Consider the following 18,946-nt stretch of genomic DNA (forward strand, 5'->3'; position numbering starts at 1 on the left):
GGTCATTTACCCTATTAGAGTCACAATGCAAGACTACTTGTGACCACTGCCAACCTACGAAAGTACGATTTTTTCAACCCCGAGGCATCTTTGAAAGCTCTAGCCTGTAAGCATCTTCGTATCTAGAAGAACTTTTAGCCTTATACGAAAGATGACTTTCTTTTCTAACACATTTTCATGGCGTGTAGCGACCATGCCACCAAGAGTTTTGAAGCCACCGACGAAGGCCGAGGGGTTTGTATTCCCTTGGGTTAACCAGACCGGGTTAGTCGAAGCGACCCCCGATGTCGTCCACATATGAGGGATATTGATTTGCATCGAAAGACAACCATTTACAGAGCGATGTGAAGAAGCTCCTCAGCCCGTGGCTACTCGTGCCATGAAACAGAAAACCATGGGCCAGAAGACTAAGAAAAAGAAACAACTAACCACCAAGGAGAAAACGGAGTCGGAACCAAAGGGCCTCGGGTTGCTGCCGAAGAGAACTCAACCCTACTCCATCACTCGCTTGGGAATACCCCCAAGGGGTGCTCCCGACACTTCGACAGCCCCCGGGAGCTCACGCAAGGGAGAGGGAGCGACCACGATTGCCCAGAGGAGAGGGGGCAAGCAACGGGTCAAAGATGTACCTGCTCCATCGGGGCCAGATCCATTTGTATTGGATTCTTTAGGGCAACTATCGGAGCATTTACAGCCAGTAATGTACATCCTATTGGAATGCCAACTTGCCACGACCTTTGAGGAGTTTGTGGCTTCTCGACCTACCGATCTGGTGGCTACCGCGCTCTAACTGCACAGTCAAGTAAAGCAATCTGTTCTCTTCAAGAACTTTCTAATATCAATTGATTCCTTAACTTTTTTTTGGTTTTTAGAAAAGGAAACTAACTTTTGATTATTTTCCCATGCAGTCCCTACGCGCTCTGCCCGTAACTTAGTAGAAGATCGACATGGACTCTGCTGGTAGACTCCACAAGTTGAAGAAGGAGAATGTCAAGCTGAAGCAGGACCTCGCAGCCATGGATGTAGAGGCAAAAACGGCTAGCATCTAGGTGGATTAGTACCTGACAGAGAGAGATTCTTCTCTTTGGGCTATGGAATTTCAAAAAGTCGAGCTCGAAAAGAGAGATGGGGACAACAAGGAACTCCAACAGACGGTGGCAAGGCTCACTAAAAAGCTGAGCGAGAGAGAGAAGGAGTTGAAGGTGAGCACCGATCACGCAAAAGTGGCGGTAGAGAGTCAGGCTCAACTATGGGAGAACTCCGAGAAACAGAAGAAGGCGATAGAGGCAGACCTCGAGCTGTCTTAGGGGCGTGTCGCTTCATTGACCAAGCAGATGAAGCAACAAAACCTCTAGCTTGAGAGGAAGGCTGCTCATTGGGCAATACAAGCTATTTACAGCTTGCGACCGAGGAACCCAGAGATGGACATCTCCAACCTTCTGGATGAATACTAGTTTATTCTTGTTTCCATGCTTCAGGCTAAAGAGACCGAGCAGCAGAAGGAATAGAAACCTCCTCCGAAAGATAATAAGCCAGAAACGAACATTCTCGAAGGTCGGACGGACGATCCGAAGGCTAGCGATGGTCCAGAGGATTGGGAGGTCATGCCCGAGGGGCCTGGAAATGAATCCCAATGATCGTTCTCTTTTCTGTTGTTATAGTTTCTTAGCTTAACTTTTGTAAGTCATCATTGCCTCTTGTGCTTACTTGCTCAATATATAAAAGAAACTTTTGGCTACTTGTGATAATACTTTTATAATTTAAGCACTTCACAAAACAAATATAACTTATATGACCATTGAACTTGCAAAATGTTATAAAGAACAAGATTATTAAAAAGACTTGAGATCATGACACAAGTTTCTCTTCAAGAAGAAATGGAACAATCTTATTCATAATACTTACAGGAAGGAAAATTTTATAAGTAATAAAGAAATGATCAAAGCTATAAGCAAGTTCGGAATTACTGATAATAAGGGTAGTGTTTAATATTCCAAGCTCGCGACACTTCGGAACCGTTAAGCCTTTTGAGGTAATACATCTTAGGTCGTATTATTTTAGCGATGCGGTATGGACCTTCACAATTAGGTCCCAAAACCCCCGCACTTGGTTCCTTTGTGCTGAAGAGGACTTCTTTCAAAACCAAGTCACTAACCTTAAAGTCCCTTCTCCTGACTTTAGAGTCAAATAATCTTTTTGCCCGCTGCTAGTAGGAAGCTATCCTTAATCGAGCCTTGTTACGGTGTTCTTCAACCAAATCCAGACTTGCACGTAAAAGTGTTTCGTTGTCTGTCTCATTAAAAAATTCCCTCCGAAGTAAACCAGTTCCTACTTCCACTAGAATCATCGCGTTATAGTTATATGCTAGCGAGAAGGGTGTTTCTGAAGTAGAGGTTCTCGGAGTTGTCTTATATGCCTATAGGACTTCTAGGAGGTCATCAGCCCAATTGCCCTTGGCTGCGCCAAGCTTGGTTTTCAATGTGTGCTTAATAGTCTTGTTGACAGCTTCAACCTGACCATTGGCTTACGATCTTGCTACTGAGGCAAATTTCTTATGAATCCCCAGCTCGTCGCAAAACTGCTTAAATTCCTTATTGTCGAACTGTTTCCCATTATCAGAGATGAGCGTATGAGGAATCCTATAGCGGCACACTATATTCTTGAAGACGAAGTCTTTGAGCTTCTTGGTAGTGATCACGACCAAAGGCTTAGCGTTGACCCACTTAGTGAAATAATCCATTACGACCACTGCATACTTGACACCCCCTTTATCGGTCGGCACGGGTCCGATGAGATCAATTCCCCACATAGAGAATGGCTAAGGACTGGTCATTATCATAAGCTGGTAAAAAGGAGCTTGTAGGACATTCACGAACCTTTGGCACTTATCACACTTCTTCACAAAGTTGAAGGTGTCCTCCTGAAGTATGAGCCAATAATATCCCTGATGGATAATTTTTTTGGCGAGAGATCGTGCAGTAGTGTGATTACCACAGATCCTTTTATGTATCCCTCTCATGATGTAGTCTGCTTCATCATCGATTATACATCGGAGGAGGGGAGTGCTAAACCCTCGCTTGTACAGCCGATTCCCGATAAGTGTGTAATAGGCAGCTTTAGTTCGCAGGATTCTTACCTTAGTTTTATCGTTGGGCAGAGTCTCATCTCGGAGATACCAAATAATTGGAGTCATCCAAGAAGTAGATCCGATTGTAGCTACGACTTGCTCAGGTGAACTGATGCTGGGAACCTCGATGTACTGAACTGGAATGTTGTCCAGGACATTAGAGTCTAGTGAGGAGGCTATTTTTGCCAAAGCATCCACGACAGAGTTACTATCTCTCAGGATTTGATTGATCATATAATGCTTGAAAGGCTCGAGCACGGCCTTAGCTTTCCTCAGATAGCTGATCATGTTCTCTTCTTTGGCTTAATATTCTCATAGGTTCTGATTAACAACCAGTTGGGAGTCGTTGTAGATGTCAACCATTCCGACCCAATTTCTCTTACTAGTCGTAAACCACCAACTAGCACTTTATATCCGGCCTCATTATTCATAGATTTGAATCTGAACCTAAGGATTCCATGAATCCGAGTCCCTTCGGGACTGAGGAGTAGAAGACCAGCTTTGGCTTTTCTTCTGTTCAAAGACCCATCAACATAGAGGCTCCAGGTTGATAAGTTCCGAACAGTTTCCTAGACAACTTCATTGGTTGGCTGTTCAAGTTCTCGATCTAGCTGATTAGAGAACTCTAAAATAAAATCAACAACAGCCTACTCTTTGATTGTTGTCTTCAGTCTGTAATGTAGATCAAACTGATTTAATTCCATAGCCCATTTAAGTAACTTACCCAAAGCCTCCGGCTTCTAAATAACTTGTCTAAGTGGGTAGTTGGTCAAAACATAGATGGTATGAGCATGGAAATAAGGTCGTAGCTTCCTGGAAGCGATCAACATGGCATAGGCTAATCGTTCCATTTGTGGATACCGAGTCTTAACATCCAGTAGCCGCTTGCTTGTGTAATACACTGGCCACTGAACTCTGCCCTCTTCCCGAATGAGAGCTACACTAACTGCATATTGAGAGACGGACAGGTAGATAAATAAGATTTCCTTAGGAAGAGGCTTGGATAGAAGAGGTGGCTTTTTGATATGTTCTTTTATGCTCTGGAAAGCTTGCTCACATTCTGGAGTCCATTCGAACTTCTTGTTGGCCCTGAGTACTTGAAGAACGGCAAGCAACGATCTGTTGCTCTTAATATGAAGCGACTGAGAGCCGCTATCTTTCCATTCAAGCTCTAAACTTGCTTTCGATTTGTGGGACTTTTTATATCTAGGAAAGCTTGGATCTTCTCGGGGTTGATCTCAATGTTAGGAAACGATCCAGTAACACAGCGGAAAACAAAAATTAATAACAACACGGATCGTTCCATATAACCAAAATCATGGCACAAATTTACAATTTATATCAAAACAAGAATCTGTAGAAAATTAATTTAGAGTTTAAGAAATCATACGTACGTTTGGAGGCTCCTCCAACTTTGTTTCTGAACGTATTTTGCTACTGACCTAAGTGTAGGATCGAACCGCTGTAGTCCACACGAAGATAATCGTAAGAAGCTAAAGAGGGATTTGCTAGATCCTCATTAGCATTAAGAAACAAGAAAGAAAAATAAAAGAATACTTTGATTCTAAGCAAAAAGCAATCTGGCGTGGGAGAGTGTTTTGGAGTTGGAAAGTTTTTCCTTTTAATGAGTGAAATGAAAATAATGAAAATCTTACTCTCTCAATTAAACCATTTCTTTTATAGTCAAGTTTAATTGCCCTATTCCCTTATGGAATAGGCTTGGGCTCCAATCCAAACACCCCTTTGTTTCTAAACACTTCCATTTAGATATTTTAATTTTGTTTATCATTATCTCAATTAAAATACATATTAACATTTGACAATAATGATAGTTTATTTAAATATAAGCAAACACATATTTAAACGTAATCTCACTTATTTAATTTTTCTAATAAATTAAATAAAGGCTATGACCTCAGCAAATTTAATTGCACTGTGAAATTACCAAAATACCATTTCTCCTAAAAAGATGAAAATGCTTTTTTTTTTTTTCTGGTTCTTAAATTATCTTCTATGTGTGTGACCCATAGGCTCCTTATCATACCGGTAGTGTGTAGTATCACGATTAACACCAATTAATCGTTTCACTACACACAAACCAAGATTGGCCCCTAGCAAGGCATCATGGCCACTCGATAGATTCAGATTCAGCAAAGCAGCTACATATCAACAATATGGTTACCTTACAATACGATCCTTTCATCATCCGTTATCTCGACGAGACCAAGGCATAGAAATAATGTCAACCTTCGGTTACTCTCGATATTGTGTATTCAGTTACTGGACCAATGACTTCTATTATAAACTGGATAGAGCAACAACTCAATCCCACTGTGGCAACAATTTTAGTGTCATTGCCTTTCACTGAATTGCGCCATGAGTTAATTTCTCCCGTACCCGGGAATGATGAATCCTCTGTCTATCCACCATAGTCTTGATACACTCCTTGATGTAGCCAATCACCACCGTATTGACAGCTCTGAATAAAACTGCATTAGGCTAGTGTCAAATTACACCAATCGGTGCACAAGACGCTCCGGTGATCTCAAGTCTAAGGATTACATGTACCACCATTCGTTAGAGGATTTGTTCCATAGACACTGGGGTTACCATCCATATGAAATCCTCTGGTGGGCCAGTCTAGTGAACTTGCCTACAACAAGCACCAATGTGTTGCACTAGGTTGTCACCAAACAACCTTGATAAGTGAGATCAGTCATTGCCTTTCGACAGGGTCGTTCAACAATATGATAGCCTTACCGTATTATTTGTGCCCTTACTTCAAAATAATACTAAGGCTATGGACGTTTCTAGAATGATCACCTTATGTGTTCATAGGGTTCTCACTATCAAGATTTGAAACACTTGATACCCTCGTCACGGTTCTACCATTCTAAGGACATATATCAATACATATAATGATGATTTACGCGATATAGTATAAAATGCCTTTTATTGATCAATGAACATTATTACAAAGAGTCAATTCTACAATAATTGACTGGCTCTAGGGCATCTACTCTAATACTCAATCCCCTAGTGGTTAACCATATACCCTAGGAATTTCCCTAAGGATACTCTAAATGAACACTTATGAGGGTTAAGCTTTATTCTATATCTTCAGAGTATGGCGAACATTTCAGCGAGATGTGTTTTGTGATCTGAAGCGACACGCAACTTAACCAGCATGTCATCGACATAGACTTCCATTGATTTTTTTATTTTCTCAAAAAACATACAGTTAACCAAATGCTGATAAGTTACCCCAGCATTATTCAGACTAAAGGGCATGACCTTATAATAGTACAGTCCTTGATCTGTGATGAACGAGGTATGCTCCTCGTCAGACTCATACATCAGGATCTGATTATACCCCGAGTAGGCATCCATGGAGCTTAACAGCTCATGCCCAAAGGTGCCCGCCACGAGATAATCGATCCTAAGCAAAAGAAATTGTCCTTCGGACAAGATTTGTTGAGATCAAAGAAATCAACACACGTTCGCCACTTGCCATTGGGTTTCTTCACCAAAACTGGATTGGCAACCCAACTCGGGTAATGAGCTTCCCGAATGAATCCGTTTGAGAGGAGCTTAACCACTTCAACTTTATGAGCAGTATAGCACTCCAAGTCCATGGCTCTTCTCTTCTGGCGAACCGGCTTGATCGCGTTGTCGATGTTGAGTGCATGACATATTTTATTCGGGTTGATCCCAACCATATCAGCATGAGTCCATGCAAAAACATTGGTATTCTGTTTAAGGAAGCTCGTTAAATTTGCAGCGAGCTGAGGGCTGAGATTACTCTCAATTCTCAACACTTGCATCAGCTCATTCTAGTCGATAGATACCTCAAACAGAGACTCAACCGACCCACTATGGGAATACTCCTCCTGAACATGAGGATCTATGCAGTCTTCTATTAAACCCGACTGTGATTCGATTCTACTGATTGTCATTACTTGCTCGGGAATGCCCACTGGCTTCCCTTTCCCTTTGCATGCCATCTACACTACCCTCACATAGTAGTCACGAGATTCGCTCTAAGACCCTTTCATTTCCCCACACCCCGTCGGAGTGGGGAATTTCATCTTCAGATGATAGATGGTGGTGACGGCCTTGAAACTTCGTAGTAAAGATTATTCCAGAATGCCATTAAAAGCGAACGGGCAGTCCACCACTAAGAATTCTGTCATCTTGGTCGCTTCGTTGGTCTCGCCCAAAGTGACAGGAAGTGCGATCGTACTTTTGGGAATCGGATGATCCCTAGTAAAACCATAGAGAGGGATAGAGGCAGGCTTCAGATTTGCCTTGTCCAATTGCATTTCCTCAAAAGCTCATTGAAATAGGATATTCACAACGCTACCATTGTCCACCAGCATCCTGTGGACTTCACACTGACCTATTTCAAGTGAGATGATGAGTGTATCCTCATGGGGATGATGCAATCATACCGCATCTTTTTCTGAGAAGGTAATCTCTTATTCTCTGCGAACCTTAGTGGGTTGTGACACTGTACTCATCACACTTCAAGGTCATGGCGAGCTTCTTAAGCGTACCTTTCCTAAACACCTTGAGAATTCCTTGTGAGGTGCGGTCCTCCAAAGATGATCCCCACGAAGTAGAGACCCTTACGACCCCAATGTTTCTTCCCCTAGCCCCCTTAATCCTTCTCCCAAACAGGAGTCAGACCATCAACATACTGCTTGAAGTGCCCTTGCTCAATGAGGTCTTTAATTGTTTGTTTGAGAGCTTGACACTCATCGGTGTGGTGCCCACTATCCCGATAATAATGGCAATATTTCTTGTTGTTTCTTGCTGAAGAGGGATTGTTCATGGGCTTTAGCTGTCTGAGCAGGCTAGCTTCTTCTGACTTGTCCAAAATGGCAAAGGAGTATACTAATTCTTGTCGCGATCGTGACGAGGAACTTGGGCATAAGATTTCTTGGGCTTAAACTATTATTTATTTCCCTTCTGCTAATTGTCATTAGCCCATCTATGATCAGCTCTTCTACTACCCTCCCCCGGTCATGAGCACTGGTCGAAGGACCAAGGTCGTGGCGATTAAGAGCGGCCACAAAATTCTCTATTCGGAGGTACTTTTCAGTAAGGTTGTAGAAGCGGGTGAGGAAAATGTCATCCTCGGATTGTAGCTTTTTCCACAGGTTGGTCTATGGGCGAACTCCCGCAACAATGAGAGTGAGAACAGATTCTTCAGGCGTGTTAGCCACCTTGTGCAGCTCTCTGTGGAACCTGTCAATGTAGGACTAGAGAGATTCATTCTTCTCCTGCCGTATGTTGCTCAGATAGCTCAATGGCATTGAAAACTTCCTATTCACTTGGAAGTGTCTCAAGAATAACGAACTCATTTGCTGCCACGATTTAATAGATCCTAGAGGAAGTGATCTAAACCAACGCTTACCCTGGGCAGTCAAGCTCACTACCAAACAGCGACATTTGGCCAAGTTGGAAACTTGGTAAAGCTCTATGAGGTCGTTAAACTCATAAAGGTGATCTTGCGAATAAGAATTCCCATCGAATGCTCGCATATCTGGCATTCTAAACCTTGATGGGAGATGAGCAGCTAACACTATTGTAGAAAAGGGAGATGCATCAGCGACTTGCCCACGCTCATTTTGCTAAGCTCTAAGCTGATCTAGAGCTTGTTGTAACTCCTCAATCTGAGGCAGCGGAGCTACCTAAGGATCACTTTTCGCAACGTGGGTTCGACCCTCATGATTATAGTTGAGGAAAAATCGCAGATCGGACTCTTCCTCACCTTGGCCAAAAGCTCCGGTGTACCTTGACACACACTGACTGGAGCCATGTGAAGACAATAAATGGTTTGGGGAGTTATCCCGACCTCCACGGTGGTCAAAACCGACCTGCGGTTGGTAAGGATTTCCCTACCTTGCATTCTTATGGAGGTGCCCATGCGATGTAACGTGGAACGGTTCATGATGTGACATATCACCAAGTTACAAAGCCATAGGTATTCTACCTACTTCACGACCAGTATTTGCTGGTCCTTTGGAGCTTTCGGCTCATTACCTGCCACCTACTTTCCTTTGTCGGCATGGGCCTTTGCCCGTTTCTACGCTTTAGTGCGACCTATAGGCGTCTTCGATTGTGGCACCGCCTTGTTGGACTTGGGTGGTATGACCTGATTCAAATGGTCTAACCTTCGGTTAACTATTTGAAAAGTATTATTGAACCTCTCCAGGTAATCCATCATAGCTAGGTCGAGTTGTGAGCTCGAAGGAATACCTGTCGTGATACTAAATCGGGGGCATTTGGGAGAAGTGTTATCTTGTACCCGAGGGACTTCCTCGTTACTGGGACTAACTCGCTCGGTTTCGAAACCACGAGCCATTTGTTAGCGAACATAACCGATTAATCAGAGATTCCTGATGAAGAGCGGATACTAAATCAGACCCTCATTCTAGCACCAAATTGTTGATTCTGGAATTTGACACCAACTATTCGCACGTGCAAAGTGCTAAGCTAACTTAGAAATTACACGTGAATGAGAAATGAAATAAATAAATGGGAGATGATTTTTAAAGTAGTTCGGATGCTCAAAGCGAATCCTACGTCCACTGTCTTTTTATAAATGAGAGATTACAATCAGGTAGCAAGTAGCAATCAGAGAATAGAGGTACAGAAAGGGAGAGGGAGTGTTTATGTTATCCGAATCCCGAAAAATAGAGGGGAGCCTTCTATTTATAGTAAGAGGTTTTTGGGTAATGATTACAAGTCTATAAGCATGCAGGTGTCGTACAATTCCTACCCTACTTCCCATTGGCTGATTACACATGAGATATCCTTAAATCGCGTAGGGCTTGGGTAGGTGGGTGACCTCCAGCCACTCACTAGCCAAAACTTTACCTGCCAAGTTGATGACAGCCTAACTCCTTCTGTCTTTGGACAACATGGCAACGCCTAGGCAACACAAAGCCTTCTTGAACTCTAATTGGTCCTTGCTGACATAAGCATGCGTCAGTCTTGATTTTTTAGGCATAACGATTATTATTACGTCACCAATATAAATATTGTACAACTCTTTTATTGTGTATATTTTAAATTTGAACAAAATCTATATCTAAGGACTCAAATTTAAAGTCCGAGTAATAAAAATTAGAATAATACTACACATACATCATTCACATACAACATTTCTCATACAACATTATGTGGCAAGATATGATTGGATGAAAGTTTAATTTTAACTTTAAATTAGCCAATCATATCTTGCAATATAATGTTGTATGAAAATAATTTATGTGTAGTATTACTCTAAAAATTATAGGACGTCCTAAAAGAGAAGAATTCTATTGATTATATATATATATATATATTTTTTTTTTCATTTTATTTAAAGCTTTTATTTTAAGGTGCAGACCGGATTTTTGTGATTAGTAATTTAGTAGGGATCTTTAGTAGGGGTGTGCAAAACCGGATATCTGATGCGGTTTTGCATTTTCGTGATCCAAATTTGATCCAGATTTTGTCTGATCCGGTTTTGATCCGATCCGAATATTCGGATCTAAGAAACCGGATATCTGGTTTTATCCAAATTTGTATGAAAAATATCAATTTATCCCCTAAAATTTTGCATTATTCTTATTACCCCCGACCACATCATCATTTTATTACATTTTGACCCCCAAAGTTGTCATCGTATTTCTAAATAGTCCACATACTTTATCACTTTCACCTAGGACCCCAAAATAACTTCTTAAAACTTGTAGTTATGGACAAAATCGGATCGGATCCGGATATCCAGTTTTTTTGTGGAGCCGATCCGAAATCTGGATATTCTAAAAATTGATATCCGAATTTTTGGATATCCAATTTTTTCAGATCGGATATCGGATATCGGATTTTTTTGTACACTCCTAATCTTTAGGCTTTGAAAATTATCTGATCTCTCCTCAAAGTTTGGGATATTTTTTACCCAGGTATTTAAGAAAGTTACAAATACGCCCAATTTTTTCCCTCCCAAATTTTGTTCCCAAAAAATTTAGGTTTCGGAGCTCTGAACGAGCACAGGAGGAAGGAATTTGATGCGAGTTTCAGAGCAATTATGTATTCAAGCGAAGAAATGATACCCCTATTCTCTTCTTCTTCAATGGATCCTCCGTCGCAACAACGAGAAGAAGAGCAACCCCCACCGTACGAACACATTCATCAAAACGACTTCTTTCATCGAAAGTAAGTTAACTTCTAAATTATTCGTTTATTTTCTCCAGTGCTATTAAATTAACGAATTAATTAATTAATTCTTCAAAATTCGTAGGCATAAGAAGCAGAAGGAAGAGGATATTGCCGTCTGTGTATGTAAATATGATCCCAGTAATCCAGAGAGCGCGTGTGGTGAGAGGTGTTTGAATGTGTTGACAAGCACTGAATGTACTCCTGAATTTTGTCCTTGTGGTGTTTTTTGCAAGAATCAAGTATGTTTTCTTTGTTTATATTTATATATGGATTGAATTTTGTTTTACAATTACTATGAATTTGATTTTGTAAGCATATATGGTGTTTTTGTTGAATTAGCGCGATGAATTGCGTTTATAATGAGTTTTTTGTAAACTTTAGTTAGAGTTCTTTGTGTTTCTATGAATTAGATGATCAAGTCGATTTTATGGTTGGAAGTTTATCTTTTATGGACTAAACAGGGATAGAGTTATACCCATGTGGGACCCTTTGTGAATTTATCAATTGTGAGCTATCATGTCAGGATTGTAAGAGAAAGTTTGTGAGAGAGGGTTGTTGGCGTAGTATTATTCTTCTTGTTATAAGAAGGTGTTGTTTGTTGTTAGGGATTTTGCATGGAGTTTCTTAAGATTTAATTAGAAATCTTCTTTTAGGAGGTTTCTACCTTTTCTGAAAAACAAGGAGTCTGAGATTTATCCTAGTTTTCAAATTTTGGGTATGGAGAAGATGTTACTGTTTTGAAGTGAGACGTTTTTATGATATGTCGGTATTTGGCATGAATTTATGTGAGATTTAGCCTAGTTTTAAAATTTTGGGTATGGAGAAGATGTTACTGTTTTGAAGTGAGACATTTTTATGATGTGTCGGTAACACTGTCCTTTAGTTTTGGCTTGAATTTTTGTGAGATTTATCCTAGTTTTAAAATTTTGGGTATGGAGAAGATGTTACTGTTTTGAAGTGAGACAGTGTTATGATGTGTCGGTAGCACTGTCCTTTTGTTTTGGCTTGAATTTTGTTAGAGTTTATTTGGTTGGAATGTTGGTGGCGCCTAAGTATGCTTGACGGGTTTGAGATTTTGGATGTTAATAGATTCTCCATGAATAAATACACAGAGTAATCTTTAAATATTGGAAAAATTGAGGGGCAACTAATAAAGGCAGTGGTGGTTAGTAGCAAAACACATATATTTACTCAAGTAATCCTCTATGTAGATGAGGTTGCACATTTTTGTGTATGCACGCATGTGTCTATATTCTTTTGTTTGCATTTATGTTGTTATATTTGTGAGTGAGGGCCTCTAATGTTTGAATTTTGACTGCTTTTGTTCTCTCTCTCTCTCTCTCTCTCTCTCTCTCTCTCTCTCTATATATATATATATATATATATATATATTATGTACTTGATATAAAAAAAAAATGAAAAATTTTTGGTACTTTCTTTGTTCTTTATGTGCCTTTTTTCCTTTATATGAAACTATAACCTTTCTAAGGGTTTGTGCAAGGTGGATATTATAAGTTTGCATGAATTTTCTTACTTAGAAGAGATACCTTTCTTGTTGTCAACTTTGTTTTATACTTCTCTTGATTTCTTTTTCATTTTCCCAAGAGCAGATATCTATGAAGTGTATGTAAATTGATTTCTTAACAAAGAGGAAAAAATATTATGCATCCACATGCAAACTTCATTTTGTTACAACACATATATCAAAACTACCTTGCCACACCCTCAGATTACTATTGCATTTATGAGTGGACATGTAGCTTTCTTCCATGCATTTATTATGTTGTTTACTTGCATAAAATATTTGAACAGTGGCATTGTCACAACAAGTCTAAAGTTTGATGATTTTTTGTGTTCCTGAGTTCCCTGTCCATGCATTATGAAGATAATATTGTTATTTTCTTTTTTCTTGGTGCAATTATGATGTTACATATGTTAACTGCTTCACAGAGATTTCAGAAGTGTGAATATGCTAAGACAAAGTTGTTTAAAACCGAAGGCCGTGGATGGGGTCTTTTGGCTGATGAGAATATAAAGGTATTACTTACCAAACTAGCATTATTCTTGTTGTCATCAATAAAGTTTTCATTATTGATTTATTTATTTTTTTATCCTCAGCTGTTGAAAAAATTACTCAATAAGATTATTTGAACATTCTTGATTGTAAGGGCAATATCAGGATATCTTATCTGCTTATTGTATCTATTGTAGGCATGCTAGCATTTTATGTTTCATAGATTTTTTAAGGCATATAAATGCAGTTTTCATCTTTAGAACATATTTTATCCTGATTCTTCTTGTGTAAAGTTGACATGATACTATTGGAATTATTTTTGTGTGTTACCATTTGCTTTTTGGGTTATATTGCAGGCAGGCCAATTTATTATTGAGTACTGTGGTGAAGTGATATCATGGAAAGAAGCAAGGAGAAGGTCCCACACCTATGAAATTCAAGGTGGACAAAAAAGCATAAAATTTATGTTTATATTACTTTGTTTTCCTTTTCTCTGGAAACTAGTTTCATCTTTTTGTGTGGCCTGATGCAGGTCTGAAGGATGCATATATCATTTGTCTTAATGCTGCTGAATCCATTGATGCTACTGTAAAGGGTAGCCATGCTAGGTTTATAAATCACTCATGGTGAGACACTTAAGTGAGAGCAAAAGTTGGGGGAAAAATAGAAATACTATTGTCAATAGTTTGAGGCACTTTTACTGATAACAGTTGTTCAAAGTTGACATTAATTGATTCTTCTTTCTAGTTTTCAGCCAACCAAATTGTGAGACAAGAAAGTGGAATGTATTGGGAGAAATCAGGGTTGGAATTTTCGCAAAGCAAGATATTTCCATTGGAACTGAACTAGCATATGACTATAATTTTGAATGGTATGGTGGCAACAAGGTTCGCTGCCTCTGTGGTGCAGCCAGCTGTTCTGGATTTCTTGGAGCAAAATCTCGTGGTTTCCAGGTAAACTCTGAAAGACTTTGATCTGTAATAAATTTTAGTTCTGAAGAAATATGCAAAATTGTCTGACCCCATGTGGTGTGCTTGAAAACTGAGGCCATATGTAAAAATTGATTTTTACAGAAACTGTTGCTTTCACAAGTTCTTGTTCAAATAGTTCAAGTTAAAAATATGCTTTTTATATAGCAGTAATTGTAATTTATGGATATAGAAGTAAACATATGAAGATGTCTTTCCCACCTATCTGACATGCTAATGTCAACTCAATGTGCAAGCGAATTGTGACTGATTAAATAATGGCATCGATTAGGTGGTATCTTTATTAGAAAGTTACTTATTTTGCATGATTCACTGTTTAGAATGGACATGCACATTCTTTGTATTTTGTCCAGATTATGTTTCCAATGTCCTGCATGCAGCTGATATTTGTTGTTCAGCTCAGACTGTAATCTGGGAGGTTGACATTCTATTTTAGCTGAGTCCTGGGTGCCAACCTATTTGACGAATTGGTTCTAAGGAACACTTTCATAAGGATTTTGAAAGAATGGGTAACCCTATTAGAAATGAAAGGCTTTATATGGCACCCTAATTGGTGAAAGCTTTGGTTCCTAATATCAGAGATACATCTGTCCAGAGATATGGAGAAGATTTAGCTTTAGTGCTATGTGTCAAGTAATGATAAACATAAATTTCAATCTGCTTTATAGTCTTGGTTAGTCAGTATTTAGTGAAGTTTACCTCCTGTGAAGATTGTCTAAAGAGAATGATGTTGGGGGCTTTCTTAATTGATTTGGGCATCAGTGGGCCAATTGTTCTATTTCGTACAATTTTGTTTTTAGCTTTCTCATGGCATTTTACTGCTTTGTTCAGGCCATATTTTTTTAAAAGTGAAAACTGAACCTCTTTTGTTGATTTAGTTGTAATAATCTATTTTTGCCAATGTGCTGCAAATTCTTAACAGGAGGATACTTATCTCTGGGAAGATGATGATGACAGGTAATTCATTATCCTTAATGATCCATCTATTTGCAACTTGGCGGTTCCAATGCTTTGAGCTAGTGATTATTATCTAACTTTTTGATTTTTTTTAATGATTCATTCATTGGCGATTCCTAGTCTTCATCATAACCATTTTCAGGTCATGAGTATATGTCAGCAATATACTTGAATTTACACATATCATCTGAAAATGATTATTGACTTGGCCACCCTGGCTGGTTGAGTTGGAGTAGGCCAGCTAGTTAGGCACTTAATAATATGGAGGATGGTTTGGGACAGAATTTAAATGTGCCTAATGTACACACCTTGACTTTGGGCAAAGTTTTTAGAATAATATGGACTTGGATGACGGCTGAATTTCTAGCATTCTTAATTTTTGTACATGTGAGAAATTTATACCTAGAAGGACTCTTTGCCCTGCAGCTGTAGAGGCTGCACAAACAGTTGATGCACCACCCTCCTTGTTCATTACTTACCTAGCTGCATTCTCAAAAATATGATTTTAATCACTGAAGAATGGGACATAAGTCAAACCAAATGCTAAAGCCTAATTTCCTTGGAAGGGACCTTACAAAGCCCTAACCATCTTAAACTTGGGTCAGATTACCTTGAGAGAAGTTTTGAAACCCTAAGAGCCTCTAAAGTATTGTGCTTGGAACTCTTTTGTATATATCATGCATGTCAAATACATGTCTGCTTGCTGACTTGTATTCTCCTCTCCCTCAGCAACATAATAACTACTTCAGTAACATACCTCTGGAGTGTGATAAATCCTGATATTTGCACATTGTAAATGTAGAGAATGTGATGGGGAGGGTGGTTTACATGATAAGGGTAAAGGTCCTTCGTCAGGCAGTTAGTGACCAACTCCTTGCTGTTCTAACTGTGACATTGTTGTCCAGTTTGCTTCCGCAGTTTGCCTAACAGTTGATAAACGTTCCTGAGGGACTTCAGAACCTAATTAATCTCATCACTGTTTTCACTTAACTATTTTCGACAGAACCCACTTAAGTCTTCAACCGATTGCTGACCTGATGCTATTCTTAGAATGTGAAAGCTGATATCAGATCACGAGGAAGTTCTAGGTTTCTCAAATTTATCAAATTGTTGCAAAAGTGGACCTTTTTTCTCTTTTCTTTCCTGTTGTTGCCATAGAAGCTCATGAAGTTTAGTAAATGTGTACGTAATGTAGATTTCTCTTCAATATTAAAACCTTTTTGCATATGGTACTTGAAACTCATTATTAACTGCATTTTTTTTCTTTTTCAGTTCCTGGGGTGCTTTTTAGGCACCAACTTCTGATATACTTTTTCCATATGTTTCTCTTGACCTGCCTGTTTGGTTACAGGTATTCGGTGGAAAAGATACCACTCTATGATTCTGCAGAAGATGAGCCTTTCACCAAGCTTCTCAAAAGTATGGATTCATCAGAACTTGAAATTGATGCCAATGGGAAAAATGACTTTGCCATGGCACTGAGTGTTGGTGTTAAAAGTGAACCCCTGTTGGAATCTACTTCTCTTGTTGTTCAGCCACCTGAATCAGTTCCAATGGAAGGTGTAGTTGTGAATATTGTACCAAAAACAGAAGAAAATGAAGACACAAAATTGTATTCGCAAGACACTCAACAGGCCTTTTCACAAAAGAATGCAATGATATCTCGCATCAAAAGTAACAGTGCATGCCGGAACTATCACATTGGTCCAGGCCCTGTGCCAAGGAAAAGGTCACAGCCGTATTCTAATGGAAAGTCGAAAAATCTTGCACAAAAGCAAGTTGATGCAAAACATGTTGCCCAACTCTTGGCATCAAAAGAAGCACAAGAGGAGATTCTCAGAAATGAGGTACGAATTATGCCTCTCTATGATAATAGAGTGGAAGAACTGTTGTCATTTTAACATTAAATCCAATGAGCTTCGTGAGATCCATTAGGTTGGAGCAAGTTACAAAAATTTTCATCTCCCCTTGAAAATTCTGAGTTTTCACAGGAAATGAAGAGGGAGGCCACCTCCCAGCTCTCGTCCTTGTATGATGAAATACGCCCAGCCATTGAGGAGCATGAGAGGGACAACCAAGACAGTGTGGCCACAAGTGTAGCTGAGAAATGGATCGAAGCGTGCTGCTTGAAACTGAAGACAGAGTTTGATATGTATTCCTCCATTATAAAAAATGTTGCCTGCACTCCGAGAAGAACACTCGACCCAGTGAAACCTAGCGGCGGAGACAATCCCAACGATGTGAAGTATTTGGGGTTCTGAAAGAGCTGGTAACTATTCCCTTATATCCATTCTACTTTAATTTATCAAAGATTTAGAAAGTATGAAGTCAATTTTTAGCTTCTTTATAGGGTTTTTCAGCTTCCAGATTCTAGCACTAATCAAATGCAACTTCAATCTCAGAAAATCCATGTCATGTATATATTATTTTTATCTGTTATCTATCTTAAACAATTAATTCTGCCACATTAACATCTTTTTTATCTCAAAAATCATTGCGAGTGCTCTCTCAGTATGTTTTTGTATACTTCAAAAAGTCCATGATCGATCGAGTACATTTTCATTAATTTATACATATCGACTATTTAGTGTGCAGTCGATGTAATACAATGAATTTAAATTTTTTCGAAGATTGGTATTGATGCAGTAACATTATGGAATTTAATCGATAATTAAGCCCCTAATTGCCGGTATAATTTGGTGGGCTTGTAGTTGTAGCGTACCTTACACTTCTATATGGTATATTATGCTATTATTTAGTTACAAATCCAGTGTTGTCTTTGATTTTTTTTTTTTTTTTTTTTTTTTAATTTTTTAATAATGGTTGAAACCTAAGCAAAACCGCGTGGGTCCCTTGGAAAGTTGCCACGTAATCACTGGGCCTGTTTTTCAGTCGGGCCACGCAGGGTGATTTTGACCCTCTGAATTTTGTGAAAATAGTTACTGAATTTGAGGTTGATGACCTTAGTCAATTCTTTATATGTTTAATTCAAATTCAATAATAACGTGTTTAATACTTATTTTGGACTTTTCTTCTTAAATTTACGTATAAATTCATGTTTAAAATAGTTCTCCTAAAATACTTTACCTTTGTTATTAATGCTATAAAGAAAAAAAAAAATTAAATCTTTATTAAAATAACATAAAATATAAATTACAAGAGATTTTTCTATATAAAAAAAATAATACGTTACATTAAATTTGATGGTATTGTTGAAGATGTAACATTTTATATGATAAAGGCCTGATATGTAGTTTTCATTAATATTCCTCATCATATTATTGTTATTGAACAACAACATAATATGAATGACCGATATTATGAATAAACAAATATTTTATTTTTATTATTGTTTTTAATTTTTTTTTTCTTGTTTTAAATATTTCCAACTATTAATTCTTCGTTCTTGTTTAATTTATTCAAAGTCTCGCTTATATTAAAGAATTGTGATATAGATTAAAAAATAACCGCAATCTTCCACGTCGTAAGAATAAATATACATCTCTCAATTAATATAAAACCTAATAAAAACTCTATGTTTGGAATTTTCAAATCTCATACATCAAATTACTCTTTAACTAATCATACTTAGAAACCTAATTATCTAATAATTCAAACAATAAGTCAAGTGTTCTTCTTCTCGAC

General features: G+C 38.6%; 1 protein-coding gene across 1 annotated transcript; it reads left to right on the forward strand.

Moving 5' to 3' along the window:
• Positions 1–11,052: 11,052 nt before the first annotated feature.
• Positions 11,053–17,825, forward strand: LOC116108657 (histone-lysine N-methyltransferase ASHH1-like). Its single transcript, XM_031394904.1, has 9 exons — positions 11,053–11,338; positions 11,424–11,580; positions 13,292–13,378; positions 13,712–13,796; positions 13,888–13,981; positions 14,110–14,308; positions 15,267–15,301; positions 16,653–17,148; positions 17,293–17,825. Exons 1-9 carry the CDS (start codon positions 11,211–11,213, stop codon positions 17,560–17,562), a joined length of 1,551 nt encoding a protein of 516 aa, XP_031250764.1. The 5' UTR covers positions 11,053–11,210; the 3' UTR covers positions 17,563–17,825.
• The last annotated feature ends 1,121 nt before the right edge of the window (positions 17,826–18,946 follow it).

Source organism: Pistacia vera, unplaced genomic scaffold (genome assembly GCF_008641045.1).
Source record: "Pistacia vera cultivar Batoury unplaced genomic scaffold, PisVer_v2 Contig118, whole genome shotgun sequence".
In the NCBI taxonomy this organism is placed as follows: domain Eukaryota; kingdom Viridiplantae; phylum Streptophyta; class Magnoliopsida; order Sapindales; family Anacardiaceae; genus Pistacia; species Pistacia vera.

Bases quoted from the DNA above. Each gene is read 5' to 3' on its own strand.
- LOC116108657 (XM_031394904.1), top strand. From the start codon at position 11,211: ATGTATTCAAGCGAAGAAATGATACCCCTATTCTCTTCTTCTTCAATG. The intron at 11,339-11,423 runs GTAAGTTAACTT...CAAAATTCGTAG, and splicing joins AACGACTTCTTTCATCGAAA to GCATAAGAAGCAGAAGGAAG. The intron at 13,797-13,887 runs GTGGACAAAAAA...GGCCTGATGCAG, and splicing joins CCACACCTATGAAATTCAAG to GTCTGAAGGATGCATATATC.